At 32.8% G+C, this 21,217-nt stretch overlaps 3 protein-coding genes and 1 long non-coding RNA gene across 4 annotated transcripts; 2 read left to right on the top strand and 2 right to left on the bottom strand.

Moving 5' to 3' along the window:
• The first annotated feature begins 426 nt into the window (after window positions 1-426).
• Window positions 427-7,137, top strand: LOC11441584 (DEAD-box ATP-dependent RNA helicase 27). The gene is made up of 12 exons (XM_024780783.1): window positions 427-469; window positions 1,081-1,157; window positions 1,257-1,448; window positions 2,059-2,142; window positions 2,594-2,635; window positions 2,871-2,942; window positions 3,029-3,328; window positions 4,243-4,281; window positions 4,376-4,480; window positions 5,046-5,114; window positions 5,208-5,333; window positions 6,700-7,137. Exons 1-12 carry the CDS (start codon window positions 427-429, stop codon window positions 6,871-6,873), a joined length of 1,323 nt encoding a protein of 440 aa, XP_024636551.1. The 3' UTR covers window positions 6,874-7,137.
• A 3,241-nt stretch (window positions 7,138-10,378) lies between these two features.
• Window positions 10,379-11,474, bottom strand: LOC11444385 (mavicyanin). The gene is made up of 2 exons (XM_003609082.3): window positions 11,196-11,474; window positions 10,379-10,893 (listed from the first exon to the last, which is right to left on the bottom strand). Exons 1-2 carry the CDS (start codon window positions 11,395-11,397, stop codon window positions 10,550-10,552), a joined length of 546 nt encoding a protein of 181 aa, XP_003609130.2. The 5' UTR covers window positions 11,398-11,474; the 3' UTR covers window positions 10,379-10,549.
• A 1,296-nt stretch (window positions 11,475-12,770) lies between these two features.
• On the top strand, window positions 12,771-14,304 carry LOC120580099 (uncharacterized). The gene is made up of 3 exons (XR_005645714.1): window positions 12,771-13,342; window positions 13,546-13,604; window positions 13,989-14,304. It is a non-coding gene; the product is annotated as an uncharacterized lncRNA (long non-coding RNA).
• Window positions 14,305-14,391: 87 nt separating this feature from the next.
• Window positions 14,392-18,752, bottom strand: LOC112420871 (uncharacterized). The gene is made up of 4 exons (XM_024780628.2): window positions 17,912-18,752; window positions 17,188-17,764; window positions 16,058-17,100; window positions 14,392-15,698 (listed from the first exon to the last, which is right to left on the bottom strand). Exons 1-4 carry the CDS (start codon window positions 18,750-18,752, stop codon window positions 14,392-14,394), a joined length of 3,768 nt encoding a protein of 1,255 aa, XP_024636396.2.
• Between the last annotated feature and the right edge of the window lie 2,465 nt (window positions 18,753-21,217).

The raw sequence follows: 21,217 nt of genomic DNA on the forward strand, positions 1-21,217 counted from the left end.
TATCACTACTCGTTCCAAAAGAATGATGTTGATGAGACGAACGCTTCTTTCTGACACCAATAGAAGCAACTTTCTGCAGATAATCCTCAGATAACACTTTGTGCCTATTTCTGATGCCAGCAGTGTTATTATCCGAGATGGTTCTTCGTTGATGTCGAGTGAACGAACGACGGTTCAATCGCAGAACCGTTGAGCACCGAGAAGAAGGTGATGTCAGTTGTCTTCTTCTTTATCTTTTGTTCTTGTTTGTGGGTTTTTTCGGTTGAGGCCCAACTTGAATCCGGTAGTGAGATCGGGATATTGTTTTACACATTTTTTTAGTTATTTTCAATTTTGTTCTCGATGTATTCTTAATTTGTTGAACTCTGTTCATTTTTGTCAGTGTTGATGAATTGTGTTATTTGTTTTAGGTATGTGAGTTCAACTATGGAAGTTGTTTGGCAATTAGCAGTGGAACACATCATAGACGGTACATTGATAAATTGATATGATAATTTTAGTCATTGATTCAACACTGGTTGTTCATTTGGAACCATTTATGCGTAAATTTGATATTTTTTTTTTTTTTTTTGTGGTTTTGACCATTAATAAGTTTTTCCACCAATGAAACTATTAAAATGGTTATATTAAAATGTAGAAACTATTAAAATGTAAACATTTGAATATTTTGTTCTTCATCTCTGGGTTAGTTTCCGTTGAGCTGTCTGTTGAATTCGTTACCGAGTTCGGCGACAATCATCCTCCTACTATTGTTGTACACATGTTACTTATATTAAATTTTGTTTTGGATTTAGTTTCAATTTGTTGAACTCAGTTCAGTTTTGTAATTGTTGATAAAATGTTTTTTTTTTAGGTATGTGAGTTAAAGGATCGATAGTGTTTGCCAATTAGTAGTGGGCTGCTTCGTATAAGGTACATTGATCAATTGATATGATAATTTTAGTTATTGGTTTAACATTGGCTGCTCATTTGGAACCATTTATGCTATTAGTTGATGTGTAGATAGAAACTTACGGTTGTAACCATTAATAAGTTTTTTCACCATTGAAACGATTCAAATGGTTATTGTTGTGTTTGTAGGATTTTACTTTATTAAGGTTCTGAAGTTTAAATTCTGTTATAAAAAGTCCGATTACTTGGGATTCGCGGTTATTATTGTAAAAAATCAATGGTACAAATCGAAGTGTGTTAGTTAACAATGAATAACGTAGTTGCTATGTGCTGATAATTATTTGCTGATTGTCTATTTCTTTAAGACACACGAGGTTGCTCAGAAGCTTCTAAAGCATCATCGTCATTCACAAACTCTTGGATTGGTTATTGGAGGTTCAGCTAGAAGAACTGAAGCTGAAAGCCTTGCTAAAGGGATAAATATAGTGGTAGCTACTCCTGGTCGTCTTCTGGATCATCTACAAAATACCAAGAGATTCATATATAATAACCTGAAGGTAGATTATGAGTTGTTCATTCATATAATTGTTTCTCTATTTTGCTCCACTAAAAAATGAATATATTTCATTGCTGATGCTGGTATTGAGTTTTAGTGTTTTAGATAAGGAAGGAGAGAAGAGGAAGAATAAAAACTTTGACTTGTAATTGTGGTTTAATAGTTTACAAGACTAAACACTGATCCATATTTATAGTTTCTAGGCTCCTAATCCTAATTAAATATAAAAACCAATAAAGATAGAATAAACACATAAAAACATTCCTAAGAGATAATCTGAAACACTTTAAGATCAAGATACCATACATTATTTTCCTGCAATCTTACATCTTGTACTTATTATTGATGTATTTTTTATCATCAGAATATTTTGTGAGTGTTTGATGCTTATCACTTATCAGTAATGCCAGCATTGCTCGTAGATTGTCCACACGAGTGTTTAATCAGAAGTTCATTCATCATGTATACTTGCTGATTTTATTTTATGTTCACATGCGTTGTATTGTAACATTCTTCATTTGTCCTTCACTGGCTCTTGAAAATAGCATGGATGCATATTACTGTAGATTCAGGCTATGCTCTTACTCTTAAATTCCTGAATTCTTTGGCAGTGCCTCATTATCGATGAAGCTGACAGGATATTGGAAGCAAACTTTGAGGATGAATTGAAGCAGATTATCAAGCTCCTCCCAAAGGTATCTATAATGTTGCCCCCCCTTCTCCTTTCCCTTTCTGTCATGCATGAGCCTGTGAAATTATAGTGGCAGTTTCAAGTTGCTTTGTCCAGCCCATTTTCCTTACAAGGGTTGGATGACTGAACCAGAAAACCCCTAGCAAAGAGGACTTCAATAATTTAAAATTTACAAATATTATCTATTTCTTACCATAGATTAAAAGTACAGCTATAAATTCTACCCAAAAGTCTGTTGCCTTCGAATGTCAGCAGCTGCTTGCAGTTGGCTTAAAAATACATGGTCTTGGAGATCATATTTTTAAATTATGGCCAACAATTTTAGGCTGAGATGTGCTGCTATATTTCCTGTTTGATTTTGCTTCAATAATTTACACTTATTATAAGTGAATATTTAGTGTGTTTCTAACTGATGTCTGTGGGCTTGGCTAATTGATCTACTTCTCATTCAACAGAACAGACAGACAGCTTTATTTTCAGCTACACAAACAAAGAAGGTTTGTTCTTCATTTTCCATCTTCTGTCTAGTTCTTTCGCCAAAAGTTTATTTTAATCTAATCTCAATTTATAAGAATTTTAATACAAGTTTTTTTGTTTAATTTGAAATTCTGATACACACTGTACTTGAAATACATCAGTAATTTTTGGCTCAATCTATTAGAATTCGATACTTGATAGTGAGCGGTATACTTGCAGTTTTGGTTCTGAATCATATTATCCCTCAAATTCTAGGTTGAAGATCTTGCTCGCCTGTCATTTCAGACGACTCCTATCTATATTGATGTAGACGATGGGAGAAAGAAGGTGAAGTGTCCACTTGAATTTATTATAGTCTTTGAACTTTGTTCATCAACATTATTATCTTACCTGAGAGAAACGCATAAATGCAGGTTACAAATGAAGGGTTGCTTCAGGGTTATGTTGTTGTTCCCTGTGCCAAGCGATTTATGGTTCTTTATTCCTTCTTGAAGAGGCACAAATCGAAAAAAGTGATGGTCTTTTTCTCTTCATGCAACAGTGTCAAATTCCATGCAGACATTTTTAATCACATTCATTTGCATTGTTCAAGTATTTACGGAAAACAAAAGCAGCAGACCCGGACAACTACTTTTGTTGACTTCTGCCAAGCAGAAAAGGGCATCTTGCTCTGTACTGACGTTGCTGCTCGTGGACTGGACATACCTTCTGTGGTATATACATCTTTCATATCTACCTACATGAAATTTTTTAAATAGTAAAATATGACTGATTTCTACTAGGTTTATTAAGTCTTCTCCCCTAGTATTAAGTATAAAGTTAGATAATCTAATCTAAGTACTACCTATAGAAAATAAGTATAAGAGAAAGAGAGTAAATATTAACAAAGGATACAATATTGGGGTAACCTAACCTACGACACCTCCAGAAAAAGAAACATTGGAGCAAAGAATAGAAAATCTTCCCACATACAACTATATAAAAATTAGAATACACATGAAAGTCACATTAACTCAGTAAAGGTTGCTCTATCTGCTTATTTAATGACAAAACCTCTAACCACTAACTGCGTGGTTAAGCGAGGCTAAGAAGATAAACTTTTCCTGCAAAAAAGATGCAATGTCAAAAGCTATACTTGAAAATTCTGTCATTTAGCTTTATTTTTCAATCATAACCAAATTTCACAATACAATGTGCACGCTCTCAATGACATTTAAGAAAGTGTGCACAACTTTCAAGACATATCCATTACTCACAAAAGCATGAGTCTACACCAGAAATACCTAGCAGCTAGGGGATGGAAGGTAAATGGCTACCAGTCTCTGAATATGGGAATACAAACTTGTTCCTGCCTGCAAAGTTTCAGTGAACTACTCCATAAATATATTAAGTAAACAGTACTGTTGTTCAAATGAAAGATTTGATCTAATAAGGCGACCTGGATTTCCAAAGTTTGGATTCTTGCGTAGATTAGTCCTCCATGTGTGTGTATTTATTTAGATTTGTATACAGTTAACATTAAACAAAATTTAAATGAACTATTGTGCTGATGCAGCTATATATTCTGTTGATTGAAAATCATTAAAGGTAAAAGTTTTTATCTTTTTCTCTCTTCTTTATGTTGTAGGACTGGATTTTGCAGTACGATCCACCTGATGAACCAAAGGTACTACCTGTTCTTCTACTGATGAGCAGTAATCATTTTTCTTAGCAGTTTCATATATTGACTCACACTATAATACATTTTATTATGCTACCAGGAATATATCCACAGGGTCGGTAGAACAGCTCGTGGGGAAGATGGAAAAGGCAATGCTTTACTTTTCCTGATTCCTGAAGAATTGCAATTTCTTCGCTATCTGAAGGTCAGTTTCTCTCACTTAACAGTAGGGATAGTAAGCTAGCTGACGCTGAACCCAAATTTATTAAGTTGATAATGTATACATTTACTTCATCTGAGAAAGTATCCAAGTAAAAAGGGAAACATAGTGCTATGAAGACCTCTCATGGCCGGGTCCAGAAAAGAGTTTAATCTGTTGTTGGTTTAATGTTAAGACTGGCCAGCCTTACCTTACAGAACATCAACTCTAAGTATTGTGACTTATGAGACATGGACACATAGACACCTGTCACACCACTATTGTCTAAAATGTGAAGCATCGACAATGACACACACGAAGTACAAGTGTTGTATGGGTGTTGGTTTCCAATGTGTGTCGGACATGGGGAAGGCATAATTTGATGTCACCTAAAACCAGAGGTGTGGGATTATTTGAGGAAACCTTGAGAGTTTCATGCCTAGAGTACATGATAAACGGGAATGGGATGTGCAGTGATTGCTATTTTCCCTAAGCCCAGGACTCTGTCCCTTTTTTGCAAAAAAATTATTCTTGAATCATCCCAAATCTTAATATTTTATGCTTATTTCAGGAAGCTAAGGTCCCTGTGAAAGAATACGCTTATGATGAAAAGAAGGTGGCAAACATACAGTCTCACCTGGTATATTCTGTCTTCCTTGTGTTTTAATAGAATTTTATTTATTATAGTAACCAACTGCAGCTGATGTTACAAAGGAACTTCTGCATTGTGTAGGAGAATTTGGTTGCTGAAAATTATTTTTTGAATAAAATGGCTAAAGAAGCTTATAAATCATACATATTAGCATACAATTCACATTCTTCAAAGGATATATTCAGTGTTCAACGCCTTGATATGCAGGTACAGCTCTTAGAGTATTTTATATTGGCTAAAATATGGTTTTGGTCCCTGCAAATATGCCTCGTTTTGGTTTTAGTCCCTGTAAAAAAAATTTGTTGTTTTTGGTCCTTGCAAAATATTTTGTTTTTGAAAATAGTCCTTGCAGGGACTATTTCCAAAAACAAAATATTTTGCAGGGACCTTTTTCAAAATCAAAAGATTTTGCAGGGACTATTTCTCTAATAAATGGGTTTAGTCATCATGTGCCACGTGTGCAAATCATCACAAAAGTGGAGCCAGGGACCAAAACCAAAATAAGGCATATTTGCAGGGACCAAAAACAACAAATTTTTTTTGCAGGGACTAAAACCAAAACGAGACGTATTTGCAGGGACTAAAACCATATTTTAGCCTTTTATATTTTACAATTTTCATGAATATGCATGTTAATGAAATATATAGTCTAAATAGATCTTCTGCAGTTAAGCACTTATTCCTCTGCTTGATAATTTAAATCACCTGTTACTGGGAACTTCTATATGTTCTTTTCATTTTGATTAAAAGCTTCAAGGATAGGGGCAAAATGAATGGTTGATTGGTAAGAATAAATTACTGAACACAATCAATCAGAGTGGCAACATATAGATTAAAGGAAGCTTTTTATGTTTGAATTCCTAGTTAAAAGATAACATCATTTACGAAACCATTTTTTAAGATAAGTTCATCAATCGTAGATCTAGATAGAGACTGGAAAGGGCTCTGATTGAGTTAGATCTGAAAAAATTGGGGAAAGGATTCTCTACCTTTACTATTTGGTGACTTTAGTGTATTTTGTAGATAGATTGATGGTTAAAATAAATTATTTAGACGAGTGAGAAAGTTAAGTTAAGAGAGAGGGAGAGACAAAGTCACCAAAGGTAGACAATCCCATCCCAAAAAATTGGTATCACCATTCGTAGTTTTTTTTTTTCCTTTGTTTTATTTTAATAGTTGAAGAAACACGGAAAAGAATGAATTATTGTCTTAATTTAATAGGAGCGATCAGAAGATTCATTTAATTCAGGATTTTTATATTAGTTGAAGAAACACGAAAAATAATGAATTATTGTCTTAATTTAATGAGAAAGATGTCATAGACGCCCCTGTGTATTGAGGGGTAGGCTGGAGAAATAATCATTTCATTTTCTAAAATTTCTCAGGGAAAGCTGTATAGTTTTTTTTTGCTTTCAAATAAGCTATAATCCAAAATGCATCAAGTACTATGGTATAGTCATGATCATGATAGCTTGGCCAGAGAAAAGTATCATATTTGTTGAGCTTAAATTATTTTGATTCTAAAACATGTATACAATGTCATGATACCAGTTCGTTTTTATACCTTGAGCAGGCTGTTGCTGCTTCATTCTGTTTTTCGAACCCTCCAAATGTGAGTCTAAACATAAACATGAGCAAGCAAAGGAAGAAAACTCGCAGAGTTGATGGAAGTAGACATGGGTTCAATCCTAACAATCCTTATGGAAAGCGAAATGCTGATGATAAGCGGCAGTTTGTGAGGCATTAAAAGCAAGCATGTCATGGCCATTATAACCAAAAAGTTTTGGTAGAATTTTATACAACCAGGTTTTGTAACTTAGTCAAATTAGTCAACATATGATTATTCAAGAGATCAAAATTTTGTACAATTGGACATATGTTTCCACATTCTCTTGCCTTGTACCTGAATAATAGCCCTCCATTCTTATGATTTAGTTTGTAATTATTTTTTTATTGTAAGTTCTATCATTAACTTTTATTCAATCAGGTTTAAATGCAGTTTGATTTTGAATTTCTGAATAGTTTTTTCTTAATTTGATCTCAATTTTACTTCATCTAATTTCATCTTCATCTACTTCATCGATTTCACATTATTTTCAGTTGTTGTTGTTGTTATTTCAATTTGGTTAAGATGCAGTTGTCATCCTCCTCTTGAGGAACAATATGAGCTGTTGCTCAACGCCCACACTCTAGTCTGGAAGGATCAGTGGTTCAGTGGTTATGTAGTTTCGTTACACAATTTGCTCGTTTGGTGGGAGAAATTAATTAAAGTTAAAAACTCAAGCTGAGAAGAAGTGGTTAATGACTGATAGGAAAGAAACAACTTGTTTTTTATGCTGTAAAAGTTTCAATTTAAGAGGATTTGAGGTTGTTCAGATTCATGAGTGAAACAAGGATACTGTGTTGTAGTGTGTGTATTTGTGAGATGTTCAATTCTCTAAAGAGTTTAAATTGTTGAAAGATTTCTATTTTCTATCTTAGGTTCTTATCCCTCCTTACATTACATCTATGTTTAGAGTCATATCTTTTGGTTGCATATGTTTACACACTTTTCAAATTTATAGTTAATATAATTTAAACACTATTGCAAATTTGGTTCTCTAATAAAAACTTCTGAATTATTTGGACAAAAATGTGTTCAATTGCAAATTACTATTTGGACCTTTGTCCATCTAACTAACTCCCACAGTTTGATTAGAACAATCACCATTCGATATTATCTCTAGTCTTGGTTTATGAAACGTAAACATATGTTTTATGAAAGTATGTATCTTATACAATTGAGCTTATAGAGAAAACACGACTAATTTCAAGACTGAGAAGATGTCTAGCAATAGAGAAGATTCCAAAACATGAGATTTTATAATTATGATTCACTGCATTTAATTTTTTCACACAGTCACTCATTTATTACATTAATAACCGTTTGATCTTGATCAAACAGTTCAGGAAAAAAGTATTTAATTTTTATTTATAATTCTGTTCTCAAATTAGGACCATCCGGTCATGATTGGACGGCCGAGAATGCATGACTGTGTGAATGCGGTAAATTGCTGACTGCAGTCAATCACAATCCGAGATTCTGTGGCACATTTTTTTTAAAACCAAAATGAATTTCATTAATAAAACAATGGGTTAATAGTGTTTTTTTTCTCTGTAATATAGTGCACTTTTGGTTTTAGCCCCCGTATTTTTTTTTTAGATTCCACCCTTGAAAAATAAAAATTCTTCAGGATTGACCCCTCACCCCAATGTGGCAGCAGAATCTCCTACGTGGCAGTAACGTGTCAACTTTTTTTCATGCCACGCGTGTAAATGAACGCCATGTGGCATTTGTGATTTTTTTTAAATAAAAAAAAAAAAAAACGAAAAAAAATTAATAAAAATACTAAAAAAAATTTAAAAAAAAGGAAAAATTAATAATGATTAAAAAATCTGGTAAAATAAAAAATAAATGAAAAAAATCTGGAAAATGCTCACAAGTCTCCAATTCTAAGTTACTAAGTTGTCCTCATACTCTTGTATCTAATTACCAACAAATGCTCACAAGTCTCCAATTCTAATTAATTCTATATACAACCTGTCTTTTTTGTTTTAATACACTTTGGAATTGGATCACTTATAATTGGATACTAATTGGGATTCTAAGTTTTTGGGATGTTACATTCTACCCCTTTAAAAGATTCTATCTTCAAAATTCAAAGCAACAACAACCGAAAAATAATAACATACAAGCAATATCACATTAATTAATAGAAACATAATTTAAGATACGCATTTAACATGTTTAACATGCTTAAAAAAACGTGTTTAACGAGCTACAAAATGATTGCGTCAGATTCAACGTTATAGTGTCCTCTTATTTGATAGATTGTGTAATACTTTTCGCTTTTGAACGCACTGTGTAGCGCTTTAGACGGGTGAGAATAAATTAACTCTCCTTTTCTTCATCGACACTGAAGTTTCTTTAACTATTGTTGGTTTCCCTTTGTCTCATTTCTTTCTTTTCTTTATTCATTTTTCTCCTCCTTTCTCTCATTTCTTCTCTTTCACCTCCTTTCATCTCTTTGAATGTGTTTACAATATGTTACAAAAAGAGTGTATAAATAAGAGTCTTGTTAACATTTTGTGTATACACTTGTCTAAGTTTTTTAAATGCTCTTGTTAAACTTTTATGTAGTTGCATGTCAAGTAAACTCAAGTGATTTGTTGAAAAGTGATTGATTAGACTGGTTAATTGAAAATAACTTTAAAACGAAATAATATAGTTTAGATCAATGAAATAATTTGTTGAAATGTTTATTAAATATATTTTTGCTAATATGAATATTAAATGTGACCAAATAATCATTGTCATCTCATAAGTAGATTTTTTACCCCTATAATATAGGTCATTTTCGATTGTCCCTCCTGTAATTTTAATTTACCCCCTGTAAAAAAAAAATTATTTTGATTTACCCCTAATAGGTCAAACAAAAATCAATTTTATTTTATTTTTTTTCAAGAAATTTTCATTTTTGTTTGGCCTATTAGGGGTAAATCAAAACAATTTTTTTGAAGAGATTAGCAAAAAAAAATTGGAGGGAAAACAAGAAGAAAGATGAATTTCCAACTTGAAGATCAAATTGGATGCACACAAGTTATTTAGTCAAGAGAAGTGTTGAAAATAATATGCCTAAATATATTTTTGAAGATTTTACATTTAGATATATTTTAGATTATATTTAAAATAAGATATCATTAGGATTTATAATTTATATATCTATTTAAAATACTCTTAGGTTTTGTTCCTTATTTAAATATATAATTTAGAAATATTTTTTGTATGACAATTTTTTTTTGTGGTGGCCGGGGTTCGAACCCCAGCCTTGCATATTTTATGCATTATATAAAAATATGTTTCATATGATTTAATACACTCAAAAAAACCATCACTTGCATATTGGTTTCTTTCATTCCCTAAAAAAATATTGGTTTCTTTAATTAAAATCAGAATCAATATTTCATAATATCATCTTTTAGTGTCGAATTTTGAACGAGTTTTTCAACGCAAGAGATACTCTCGACCAAGTGACCTCTAGGGAGAGAGGAATTTCATTATATCATCCATTCATTATGAAAAAATTTCATACTGTATAAAAAATTCACATAAAGGAAGATATATTTTTTTTTTGACAAAACATAAAGGAAGAATGTAAATCACGTTAATTAAACATAGGAAAAGTTAATACAAACTTCTTTTTTTGGGGGAAATAAAAAAGTCAATATAAACTAACTAAAAAGAAAACAATACCATCGTGATGACAATAATGACCAAAGCAACAAAATAAACTAAACAACTAAAAACACAAGAAAATAAAAAGCTCTAGAATTAGACCACACTCTTGAATTAAACCTAAATTAAAAGATCACGAATTAGTGCTTCAAGCATAAATCATGCCAAGGAATGACAAAGCAAAGAGTGTGAACGCTGTGATAGTAATAGGAGTTATTTGAGCAGCTTTAGAATGTGCTATTGGTGCATTCTCATTTGCAGATTGTGGTGAGGATGCTGTTGGTTCAGGTTCAACATCCAAAACCTTGATGATCATTTTCTGTCCTCTTGTACAATGACCACTAACACCACTAATGAAGTAGAACAATCCTGGTCGTTCAAATTTGAAAACTGTGTTGCCATTGTTTCCGAAGAAGAGTGGACGAGTCGATTTGCAATTCTCATATTCTTCTTCACTAACCACCATCACTGAATCTTTCTCGTACTTGAAATCTAACCAAAAATTCAAAATAAAGGTTATATATTACATTTACAAAAAGGTCCACGACAAAGATTAAAAACATAAGTTTTGCAATCTATACACATAAAGAAGTCTTGATAGTATGAAAAATCGTCGAGAATTGCTATCACAATTTTTTAGAAAATGGATCGAAAAATAAAATGGTGACATATATATCATGCATTTCCCTTCAAAAATAAAATATATCATGCATTTAGAAATGAAGATGATCTCAACTCAAACATAACATACATACATGTATCTTAAAATTAAATTGGTAAGAAGTGGTACTTACGAATAGTGTCATCAATTTTGAATCTGTTTTGAGAAGCCCATTTGTTGTACATTTCATCACCGTCCTTTGAGTTAGGGACGACCCAACCAGTTTTGCCACCGACTTCAAATTCAGTACAATTGATGAGCAAAAATTGGGAAGCAGAAAAAAGAATCAAGCAAAGGAAAAATGTGTGTGAGGAAGCTTTGAAGATGGCAGTCATATTTGGATTTTCTATAGGGAGGTCTAGTGAGTGTACTTTTGATACAAGTGAAAAATGTGTTATGAGAAATGGTAACTTTGGACTTAAAAAAGAGAAGTGAAGTTGAAAAAGAGAGTTTGTTAACGAAAAAGAGGGAGCACATTGAGGTACACGTTTTAGAGGAAGTGGGTTTTGTTGTGAGTGATGGCTTCACAAAGTGGCCTCTGACTTTGTCCAATTAGTTGATATGTGGAATTTGGAATTTTTCTAATTTTCTCTCCAATTAATTCCATTATTATCCATGTGCTCTTGGCTCATTTGATTTGACTTTGTACCCGTAATTATATCCACTTTGAATGAAACGTTTTTATTTTTACAAAAATTAAGGTCCCGCAAAAAAATAAGACACCTGCTAAAATAAAATGTTTTAGCTTATCAAATATTTAAATTCTCACAGGTTGTTAATTAAATACTCTTTCTATGAATATATCTAAAATTATGGTGCTTTGGGCTGCCGCCCCCTTGGCCCGTGTTCAGGGCCACCCCTTTATACAACGTTCCAATCAGTTGAGTTAATCTCATGTGATCATCTATATCTATATTTCTATATCTAAAATAATAAATAATAATATAAACATTTGAGAGTTTTCAAACAAACAAAATGATTTTCATACAAACTTTTTTTTTTTTTTTTAAGGAAATTGTTGTTCGTCATGCTCTTACTTGTTTGTTGTGTCATCCATTTCACATTTAACCTTTAAATTAAAACTAACTAGGGATACAACCCGTGCGTTGCACGGGTTTGATTAAATTGTTTTAGTTGATGCATCAGATCATTATTTAGTTATATAAAAAAAATGTTGGACATTTTATATTTTTAAAATAACATTATTTTAGCAAATATTTAAAGTAAATGATACAATGATATCAAGTATATTAAAAATTGAGTTCTTTAATAAAAAAATTGATTCCATCATTAAAGATTATATTTGACCGCAATTAAAGTTCTTCAGTTCCAAAAAATCAGATGTTTACTGATCAAAAAAATAAAATTAATGGTTTGTAGGTCCATATTTTTAAGGTAAAAACTTGGACTATCACAAAAAAAAAAGGGTAAAAACTTGGATGCATTTTTGTTAGTCGAAAATATGAAAAGGGTTTTTTTTTTTTTTTTTTTGTTTTTATCAAAAAGTGTTATAATTTCATACTGAAGTAGTAGTTGATTGAATAAAAAATAAAAAGTTATTAATGACATATCTAATCAAAATTAAAGAGTAAGATTTTTAATTTTTTTGTTTAAAAAAAAGAAGGAAAAGTTACGAACAATATAAAATAAAAAGGAATTTTTTTATATTTAAACATAAAAGTGATTTTGAAAGAAAAGAGAACACAACTGAATCCCTAAAAACGTGAATTTTTTAAACTCCTTTCAACCAAGATGAACACGGCAATCCTCGATAATTTGGAAAGGCAAAGCAATTCTTCGAAAGCCTATATGTTTCAAAAAAAGCAATTCTTCTTAAGCCTATATTCTTGATAATCGTTACAGAAATTCTTGAGTTGAAAGTTACATCCTCCCCATCAAATTGAGATTTCGAAAGCCTATATGTTTCAAACAATCCATCTCCTCCATGGACAACAATTCGCAACCTATTATTCGTTTTCTGTTGATGCAGCAAATTTTCCTTTGACAGGTTATGGTTCTTATCTCTACGTATTATTTTGACCACTTTCAAGACATCGTTGGATCGTTCCTTTTTATCACTACTCGTTCCAAAAGAATGATGTTGATGAGACGAACGCTTCTTTCTGACACCAATAGAAGCAACTTTCTGCAGATAATCCTCAGATAACACTTTGTGCCTATTTCTGATGCCAGCAGTGTTATTATCCGAGATGGTTCTTCGTTGATGTCGAGTGAACGAACGACGGTTCAATCGCAGAACCGTTGAGCACCGAGAAGAAGGTGATGTCAGTTGTCTTCTTCTTTATCTTTTGTTCTTGTTTGTGGGTTTTTTCGGTTGAGGCCCAACTTGAATCCGGTAGTGAGATCGGGATATTGTTTTACACATTTTTTTAGTTATTTTCAATTTTGTTCTCGATGTATTCTTAATTTGTTGAACTCTGTTCATTTTTGTCAGTGTTGATGAATTGTGTTATTTGTTTTAGGTATGTGAGTTCAACTATGGAAGTTGTTTGGCAATTAGCAGTGGAACACATCATAGACGGTACATTGATAAATTGATATGATAATTTTAGTCATTGATTCAACACTGGTTGTTCATTTGGAACCATTTATGCGTAAATTTGATATTTTTTTTTTTTTTTTTGTGGTTTTGACCATTAATAAGTTTTTCCACCAATGAAACTATTAAAATGGTTATATTAAAATGTAGAAACTATTAAAATGTAAACATTTGAATATTTTGTTCTTCATCTCTGGGTTAGTTTCCGTTGAGCTGTCTGTTGAATTCGTTACCGAGTTCGGCGACAATCATCCTCCTACTATTGTTGTACACATGTTACTTATATTAAATTTTGTTTTGGATTTAGTTTCAATTTGTTGAACTCAGTTCAGTTTTGTAATTGTTGATAAAATGTTTTTTTTTTAGGTATGTGAGTTAAAGGATCGATAGTGTTTGCCAATTAGTAGTGGGCTGCTTCGTATAAGGTACATTGATCAATTGATATGATAATTTTAGTTATTGGTTTAACATTGGCTGCTCATTTGGAACCATTTATGCTATTAGTTGATGTGTAGATAGAAACTTACGGTTGTAACCATTAATAAGTTTTTTCACCATTGAAACGATTCAAATGGTTATTGTTGTGTTTGTAGGATTTTACTTTATTAAGGTTCTGAAGTTTAAATTCTGTTATAAAAAGTCCGATTACTTGGGATTCGCGGTTATTATTGTAAAAAATCAATGGTACAAATCGAAGTGTGTTAGTTAACAATGAATAACGTAGTTGCTAAAGTTATTGTGAATGATAGATAGATTTGAAAACAGTGCATCAAATATATTTACATTGAGGAAGACCACTAAATACCTCATGGTACACTACATTTTTCGTGTATTGTACATAATTCTCATCACGCTCAACAATTAGAATTTTCAGTCCCTCTGGGGAAGTGACTCTTGAAAAGGCAACATATAGTTGTCCATGACTAAATACAGGTCTTGGCAAATATAATCCCACATAATTTAATGACTGGCCTTGACTTTTGTTTATTGTCATTGCATAGCACACCTTAATTGGAAACTGCCTCCTGCGCAACAGAAAAGGCCATTTAGAGTCGTTAGAAGTAAGAACAATTCTGGGGATTAGCACCTTTGAACCAACGTTAGATCCTGTAATTATTTTAGCCTCTATTACTCGCTCTCCTAGATGCGTAATAATAAGTCTTGTTCCATTACACATTCCTAATGCCGGATTGATATTCCTCAATAACATAATAGGCATTCCTTCTTTAAGCTCCAAACAATGTCTTGGAAATCCATTAATATTTAAGGAGTTTAGAAATTCCACAGGATACATGAGCTCTTGATCTGATATGTTGTCAGTTGTCTTGTCAATCTCGTCTGAGCTTCTGTATTGTTTTGTTTCTCCATCAGTAAACTGAACAATATAATTATTGATTTCATCAACTGTTTCATTTAGAGGAGTGAGTATTGCTCTTTCCCTGAAATATTCTTCATCCCACAGATGGCTCTTTAATTCTGGGTAAGTGTTATCCACAATTTGTTTGAGTGGATCACCCATTGGTGGGATAAGATATTGATCTGGTATCGTCGTCCACGATGCAAAATCTTCACCACGTCGGCTTTGTGCTTGAATGTTTCCATCACCAAGTTGAAGTAGCCATTTATTGAATTCACGTATCACATCATGTTCTTTGCCTGTAGAGGTAGTATTTCTGACCCTCATGCTTTTGGACAATGAAAATATTGTACAGTAGTCCCACAAAAAAGACTTGTTGATGCATGATTGAATTATATCATGTATTCGACCTTTTGGTATTACAGGAAGTATTTGCCTAAAATCTCCTCCAAGAAGAACTGTCATTCCTCCAAATGGTTGCTCTGCCCTATCCGGAAATTTGAAACCAATTATGTCTTTAAGTGTCCTATCAAGAGCTTCAAAAGCATATCTTTGAGTCATTGGTGCTTCATCCCAGATTATGAGATCTGTTTGAACCATTAGATCAGCTAGATGAGTATTTTGGTTTATTGAGCATGTGCTGTCTTCATAGATCTCAAGAGGAATTTTAAATCTACTATGAGCGGTCCTTCCTCCAGGAAGCAAGAGGGATGCAATACCTGTCAAGAATGAAATTAAAAAAAAAATTGAAAATATATTTATGCATGCAAGCATATGTGTGTGTCTATGTCTATCTATATATATATATATATATATATATATATATATATATATATATATATATATTTATATATTTGAATAAAAATTGTATGTTTTTTTTTATATTTTGTGTAGAAGAAAAGCATATAATATTAGATAGATTATAGCATATAATAGTTGCTAATTTGGTACATATAGTAATTTGTACAATAAATATTGCAATGAAGCGCAGAAATAAGGGTGTATGGACTGACATATTTATAAGTACAAATAGACAACATGTAAATTTATATAAGGGATTGAAAAAGTGATGGGTTACCTGAAGAAGCAACAGCAAGTACTATCTTTTTTTCTGACCTGAGTTTTGCAATAATTGTTCTGTATAGAAAAGTCTTGCCAGTCCCTCCATGGCCATACACGAAGTAGAGTCCACCAATATTAGTGTTGACAGCATTTATAACATTATTATATATATCAATCTGCTGTTCGTTCAACAATGGATGACATCTTTCGTGTTCTTTTTTCAGGTCATCAACATTATAACTAAGCTCTTCCACAATAAGTCGGTTTTCCGTGGCTTCAAAGGATTCACTATTTGGCAACGGCATTCCATCAAAATCAGAAAGGTAACTTCCAGCACGAACCAAAATCTTGTCAATTTCAATCAAGCAGTATGATTGAATCTGTTCATCATTAAGCTCCAATCTGGAGTGTTGAAACAATATTCTCTTTTTGTAGACAATATCGTCAGACAACGTTTTCCAATTAGTTTCCCATAGTTTCCCTATATCTGCCACTTCTCCATAAAGCAAAATGGTAACAAATAACTCTCTTAATTGAGTGCCTGTGGCCCACTGTGATGCTTCATTCAATGCATCATTCCACTCTCTGTTATCATTCAATAGCCCAAGAGCATTACATGTTTCTTTGAATGTCTGATAAGTCACCCCTCCCACTGTCTTTATTTCTTCATAGCTTGTTGGACCATGAACAATATTCAGTAAAATTCTGAGGTAATATTTCTCCCCGCTAGTTGGATGTGCATAATAAATTCTTCCGATTGTTCTTCCAGCTTTCCGTTTTTTCCACTTTTTTTTTGTCTCGTCCCAAACAAATTTTTTGGGAAACTCAGAATACGTTAATGTACGTGCTTCCGAGCTCATTGAATTCATTAGCATCCATTCTGTAAACATAGTATGTTCAACTCCTTCCTTTGAAATTACGTCTGACAATTGCTCTGAATCTCTTAGAGTGATTGAGTGTTCTTCTGGCAAATGAAAGCTCAATCTCATAACAGCCGGATTTCTGTAGTGTATGTCAAAATTGAATATCCTCCAACATGCTTCACATGCCGATACATACCTACAATGAATAATGCATAAAAGATGAAATGGTTATAAATTCATTGTGATCATTATTAGAGTATTCCCTATAACTACCTTGACGTACCTACAATCCAAGAATGTTTTGACCTCATCAACCATTGTTATATGAGTTGCATTTGTGCTTCTGTTGCCCAAAACATTATCTTCTATTACCATTATTGCTCTATCTGGGCCCTTGTGAAGATATTTAAATAGGTACTTTATGGCCCTTGACTTGTTGCACCATTCAACATTTAGATGTGCTTGAAATGCCAGCAACAAACCTCGATTGTATGGAACCACATACCGATTGTCTAAATTGATATCTCCTTTTATCACATGTCTTCCATCGTCCCTCCTTCTATACGTCGGGAACCCATCTCTATCTATTGTTGTTTCATCGAAAAAACTTTTGGGAAATTTTCGACTACAAATACCATCAATCATGCAAGGTGCATTTATATTTGCATCTCCACACGGTCCATGCAGCATGAACTGTTTTACCGCATTAAAACATTCTGGATCATCTTCCTTAGATGGCATTTCTGCAGTAATAATCTTATCTATATCCTCCGGGGTGGGATACTTATTGCTTGGGTGCAACCATAATAGTATGTGTGCATGTGGCAGACCTCTTTTTTGAAACTCTATGGTATAAATGGCTGTCAATTTGAAAAGAGAGAAAAAAAACAAATCTTTATTAGTATAACATGTATGTATCATATAGATTGAATAAACAATTTGAATCAAATTGATCTTTAATTTTTTTTTTTTTAGAATGTGAGAACATTTATTCCATGTACTTTTACCTGATATAATTTTACCAAAATATTGCCCCTCCACTATGTGTTTCATTAGCTGGTCAAGTTTCATTTTAAAAACTCTTGTCTTGATGTCCGGTCTATCATCGACAGATTGACCTGGTATTTTCTGAAGCATGTATTGAATCTCTGGCCACTTTGGATTAGCAGTAAATGTCATGAAGATATCAGGATTTCCAAATGTCCTGCATATGGCCATGGCATCTTGATAGTTTTGAACCATATATCGAGGGCCACCTGTAAAAGAAGATGGCAAAACGATTCTCTTCCCAGTAGCAGCAGCTATTGTATCTCCACGCACAACTGCATCACATACATTTCTGTACAGATCCGTACGCAACACTGTTTGATTCTGTCTAACCCAGCGCAGTCGCTCTTCTTCTATTGCCGTGAATGCATCAACAACGTATTGTTGGAACAGTCGACCACCAATAATAAGAGTATTTGCTTCACAGGGCCTCTGTTGTATCCGGTAAGCATAATATTCTCTCATGGTAACTTTTTTTCTTTTTTTCTTTTTCTTTCTTTTTGCATGATTTTGAGAATAATAAATGTCTAGGTGAAATCCATCCTCAGCATATGGAAATAACAGAGGATATTGCATTGCCATGAATTTTGGATGATATTCTTTTATTCTCTGCAGGCCATCTGTTTTATGCTCAATAACTATATCTCTTCGTCCATTTGATTCACCAAAATCTCCAACAATGAGACCAACAATTTCTGTTGCGGTAGGTGTTGTATATTGTCTTGAATCATTTGATCTTGTGCCAATCAACCTTATGCGAACTTCTTTGTTGTCCGGTGCAGATAATCTATCCCTTGCCATTCTAAATAATTTGGCTACAGAATTATTCATGTCGAGCATATCCTTTAGGCGCCGGACAATATCTGCATCAAGGTCTCGTGCAGTCTTCCCACCATTCAGCGAACTCAATCGATTTTGGATCTCATTCTCCGTATCATGGACATAAAGCTGGGAGAATTTAGGTTGTTTTCCTTGGCCAGGTATGAGTCCACCAATTCTATGATAGTTTTGACCACTAATTTTGTACACATATGGGCCTGGACGTAAGTTCACTGTGTTGTCTATTTTAGCACCCATGGATGTGAATGCAAAAATAGAATTATATGCCCGTATTTTTTCTCTAAATTTAACGGAGTGTCTGCCACCTTTGTAAGCTAAAAGTTCCTTCAAGTAGTCTGGTGGTTGCTCTAAAAACTCTAGGGAGACATCCCCTTTCAGGCAACAAAGAGAGAATGTTGGGTTCCTTGGTCGACGTGGTTTATCAGCTCTCTCATTATACCACATTGTGCTTCCACATTTTTCGCATTCAAAATTTGGATGGCCGAGATCCATATAAGTTTGGACATGGTCTGCAAATGAGATTTTAAAGTGAAAGATTATTGGTTTTTGCAATGCTAAGTTGTTTAAAGAAATAAGCCACACTAACCATTTGTTGGATTCATCCTTCTGTCGTGTGTTCTAGATGCGACTGACCCAGTTTGTTGGTTGTTGTTTCCTGTTGAGAGTATATATATCGAATATTATCAGTTCACGTTAGTCGTTTTTTAGAGTCTTAAGCACCGGGAGTCAGAAAAGGTAATAAATGCAGCTATGATGGTTTCATTGTGCATTTAAATATTGTATTTAAATATTATAAGCTACTATTAAATTGGTCATGCAAAGAGATAACACTAACCACTTTTGTGTTGGATTCGATGTGTACTGTGAATACTTTTGGTATTTGTCCTTTTATGTGTTGTTATGGGTTTGGATGTCTTATTTCCTGTCGAAGAGTAAGCAGATGTAATAGAAGTAGTAAATGTTAGATTTTTATTTATTTAAATTAAAGTCTTTGATAAATTTTAAATTAATTTTCTAAGATTTAATTTAAATATAATTTAAACTATCATGAACTATATATGAAAATTAATTTAAAAATATAATTTATCATAAATATTCCACCAAATACACATTGAATGTATCGAGAATTGAAAAATGTTAGAACAATTAAAAACTATGTAGTTTTATTTATTTTTCTTCACCTATGGTTGCTGCCAATGTGGGGCTAGGTCGCCTTGAATCAAGGATTTGCCTCCTTTTGAATCTGGCTAGTTTAAATCTCGCACATCGTTGTATATTTTGTTCTTCTGCTTATAAGATTAAGAATAATAGAATGAAACCAATTAAAAATAAGAAGTTTAAAATGAAATATTTGAAGTTGTTTAAATGTTAAATTGATAAATGAAATGCATAAGACCCACCACTTGTGTGTCGTAGTTCAAAAGTGCTACAAACGTTTTCATTTTTCCTATTACTGTCTTGTGCTGTTGATGTGACACCTCCAATGTACCAACATTTTGAAAATGTTAAAACAGTTACAAAGTTAATATGTATGACTCTGAATTATTTAGTTTTATTTTTGATTTTACCTATGGATGTTGCAAAGGTGGGTCTATGTCGCCTTAAATCAAGGATTTGCCTCCTTTTTAATCTGGCTTGTTTAAACCCCGCAAGGCGTTGTATATTTTGTGGTGTTGATGTGACACCTCGAATGTACCGAGAATTGGAAAATGTTAGAACAGTTACAAAGTTAGTATGTATGACTCATGAATTATTTAGTTCTTATTTTGTTCTCACCTATGGATGCTGCAAAAGTGGGGCAACGGCGCCTTGAATCAAGGATTTGTCTCCTTTTTAATCTGGCTTGTTTAAACCCTGCAAGCCGTTGTATATTTTGTTCTTCTGTTTACAACATTAAGAACAATAAAATGGAACCAATTAAAAATAAGAAGATTGAAAGTAAAATATTTTAAGTTGTTTAAATGTTAAATTGATAAATGAAATGCATAAAACCAACCACTTGTGTGTCGGAGCTCAAACGTGGCACAAACGTTTTCAGTATTGCTATTAATGTCTTGGGTTGTTGATGTGCCTACGTTACACTGTTGGTAAGTGTCTCCTGACAAAGAGTAAGTGCATACAACATAAGTAATGAAAATAAGTTGGCCGTTAGGCCATAACGTTAGTGAGTTTTTATAAAGCATGAGCTATAATAATCCATGTGTATGTCCTAAATTTTATATTTCACCGAAAAATGCAGCAATGTTTCCTTTATTCCGCCTCAAACTGAGCATTTGCTTCCTATTCAACCTGGCTTGTCGAAACCCAGCAAGTTTTTGTTTGTGTTGATATTCTGTTTTTATTATTGGGAATTATAAAATGGAACAGATTAAAAGCAAAAATATAAAAATTAACAATTTAATAACATAGATAATGTAACAAATATA

Source organism: Medicago truncatula, chromosome 4, assembly GCF_003473485.1.
Source record: "Medicago truncatula cultivar Jemalong A17 chromosome 4, MtrunA17r5.0-ANR, whole genome shotgun sequence".
NCBI classification, from domain to species: Eukaryota; Viridiplantae; Streptophyta; class Magnoliopsida; order Fabales; family Fabaceae; genus Medicago; species Medicago truncatula.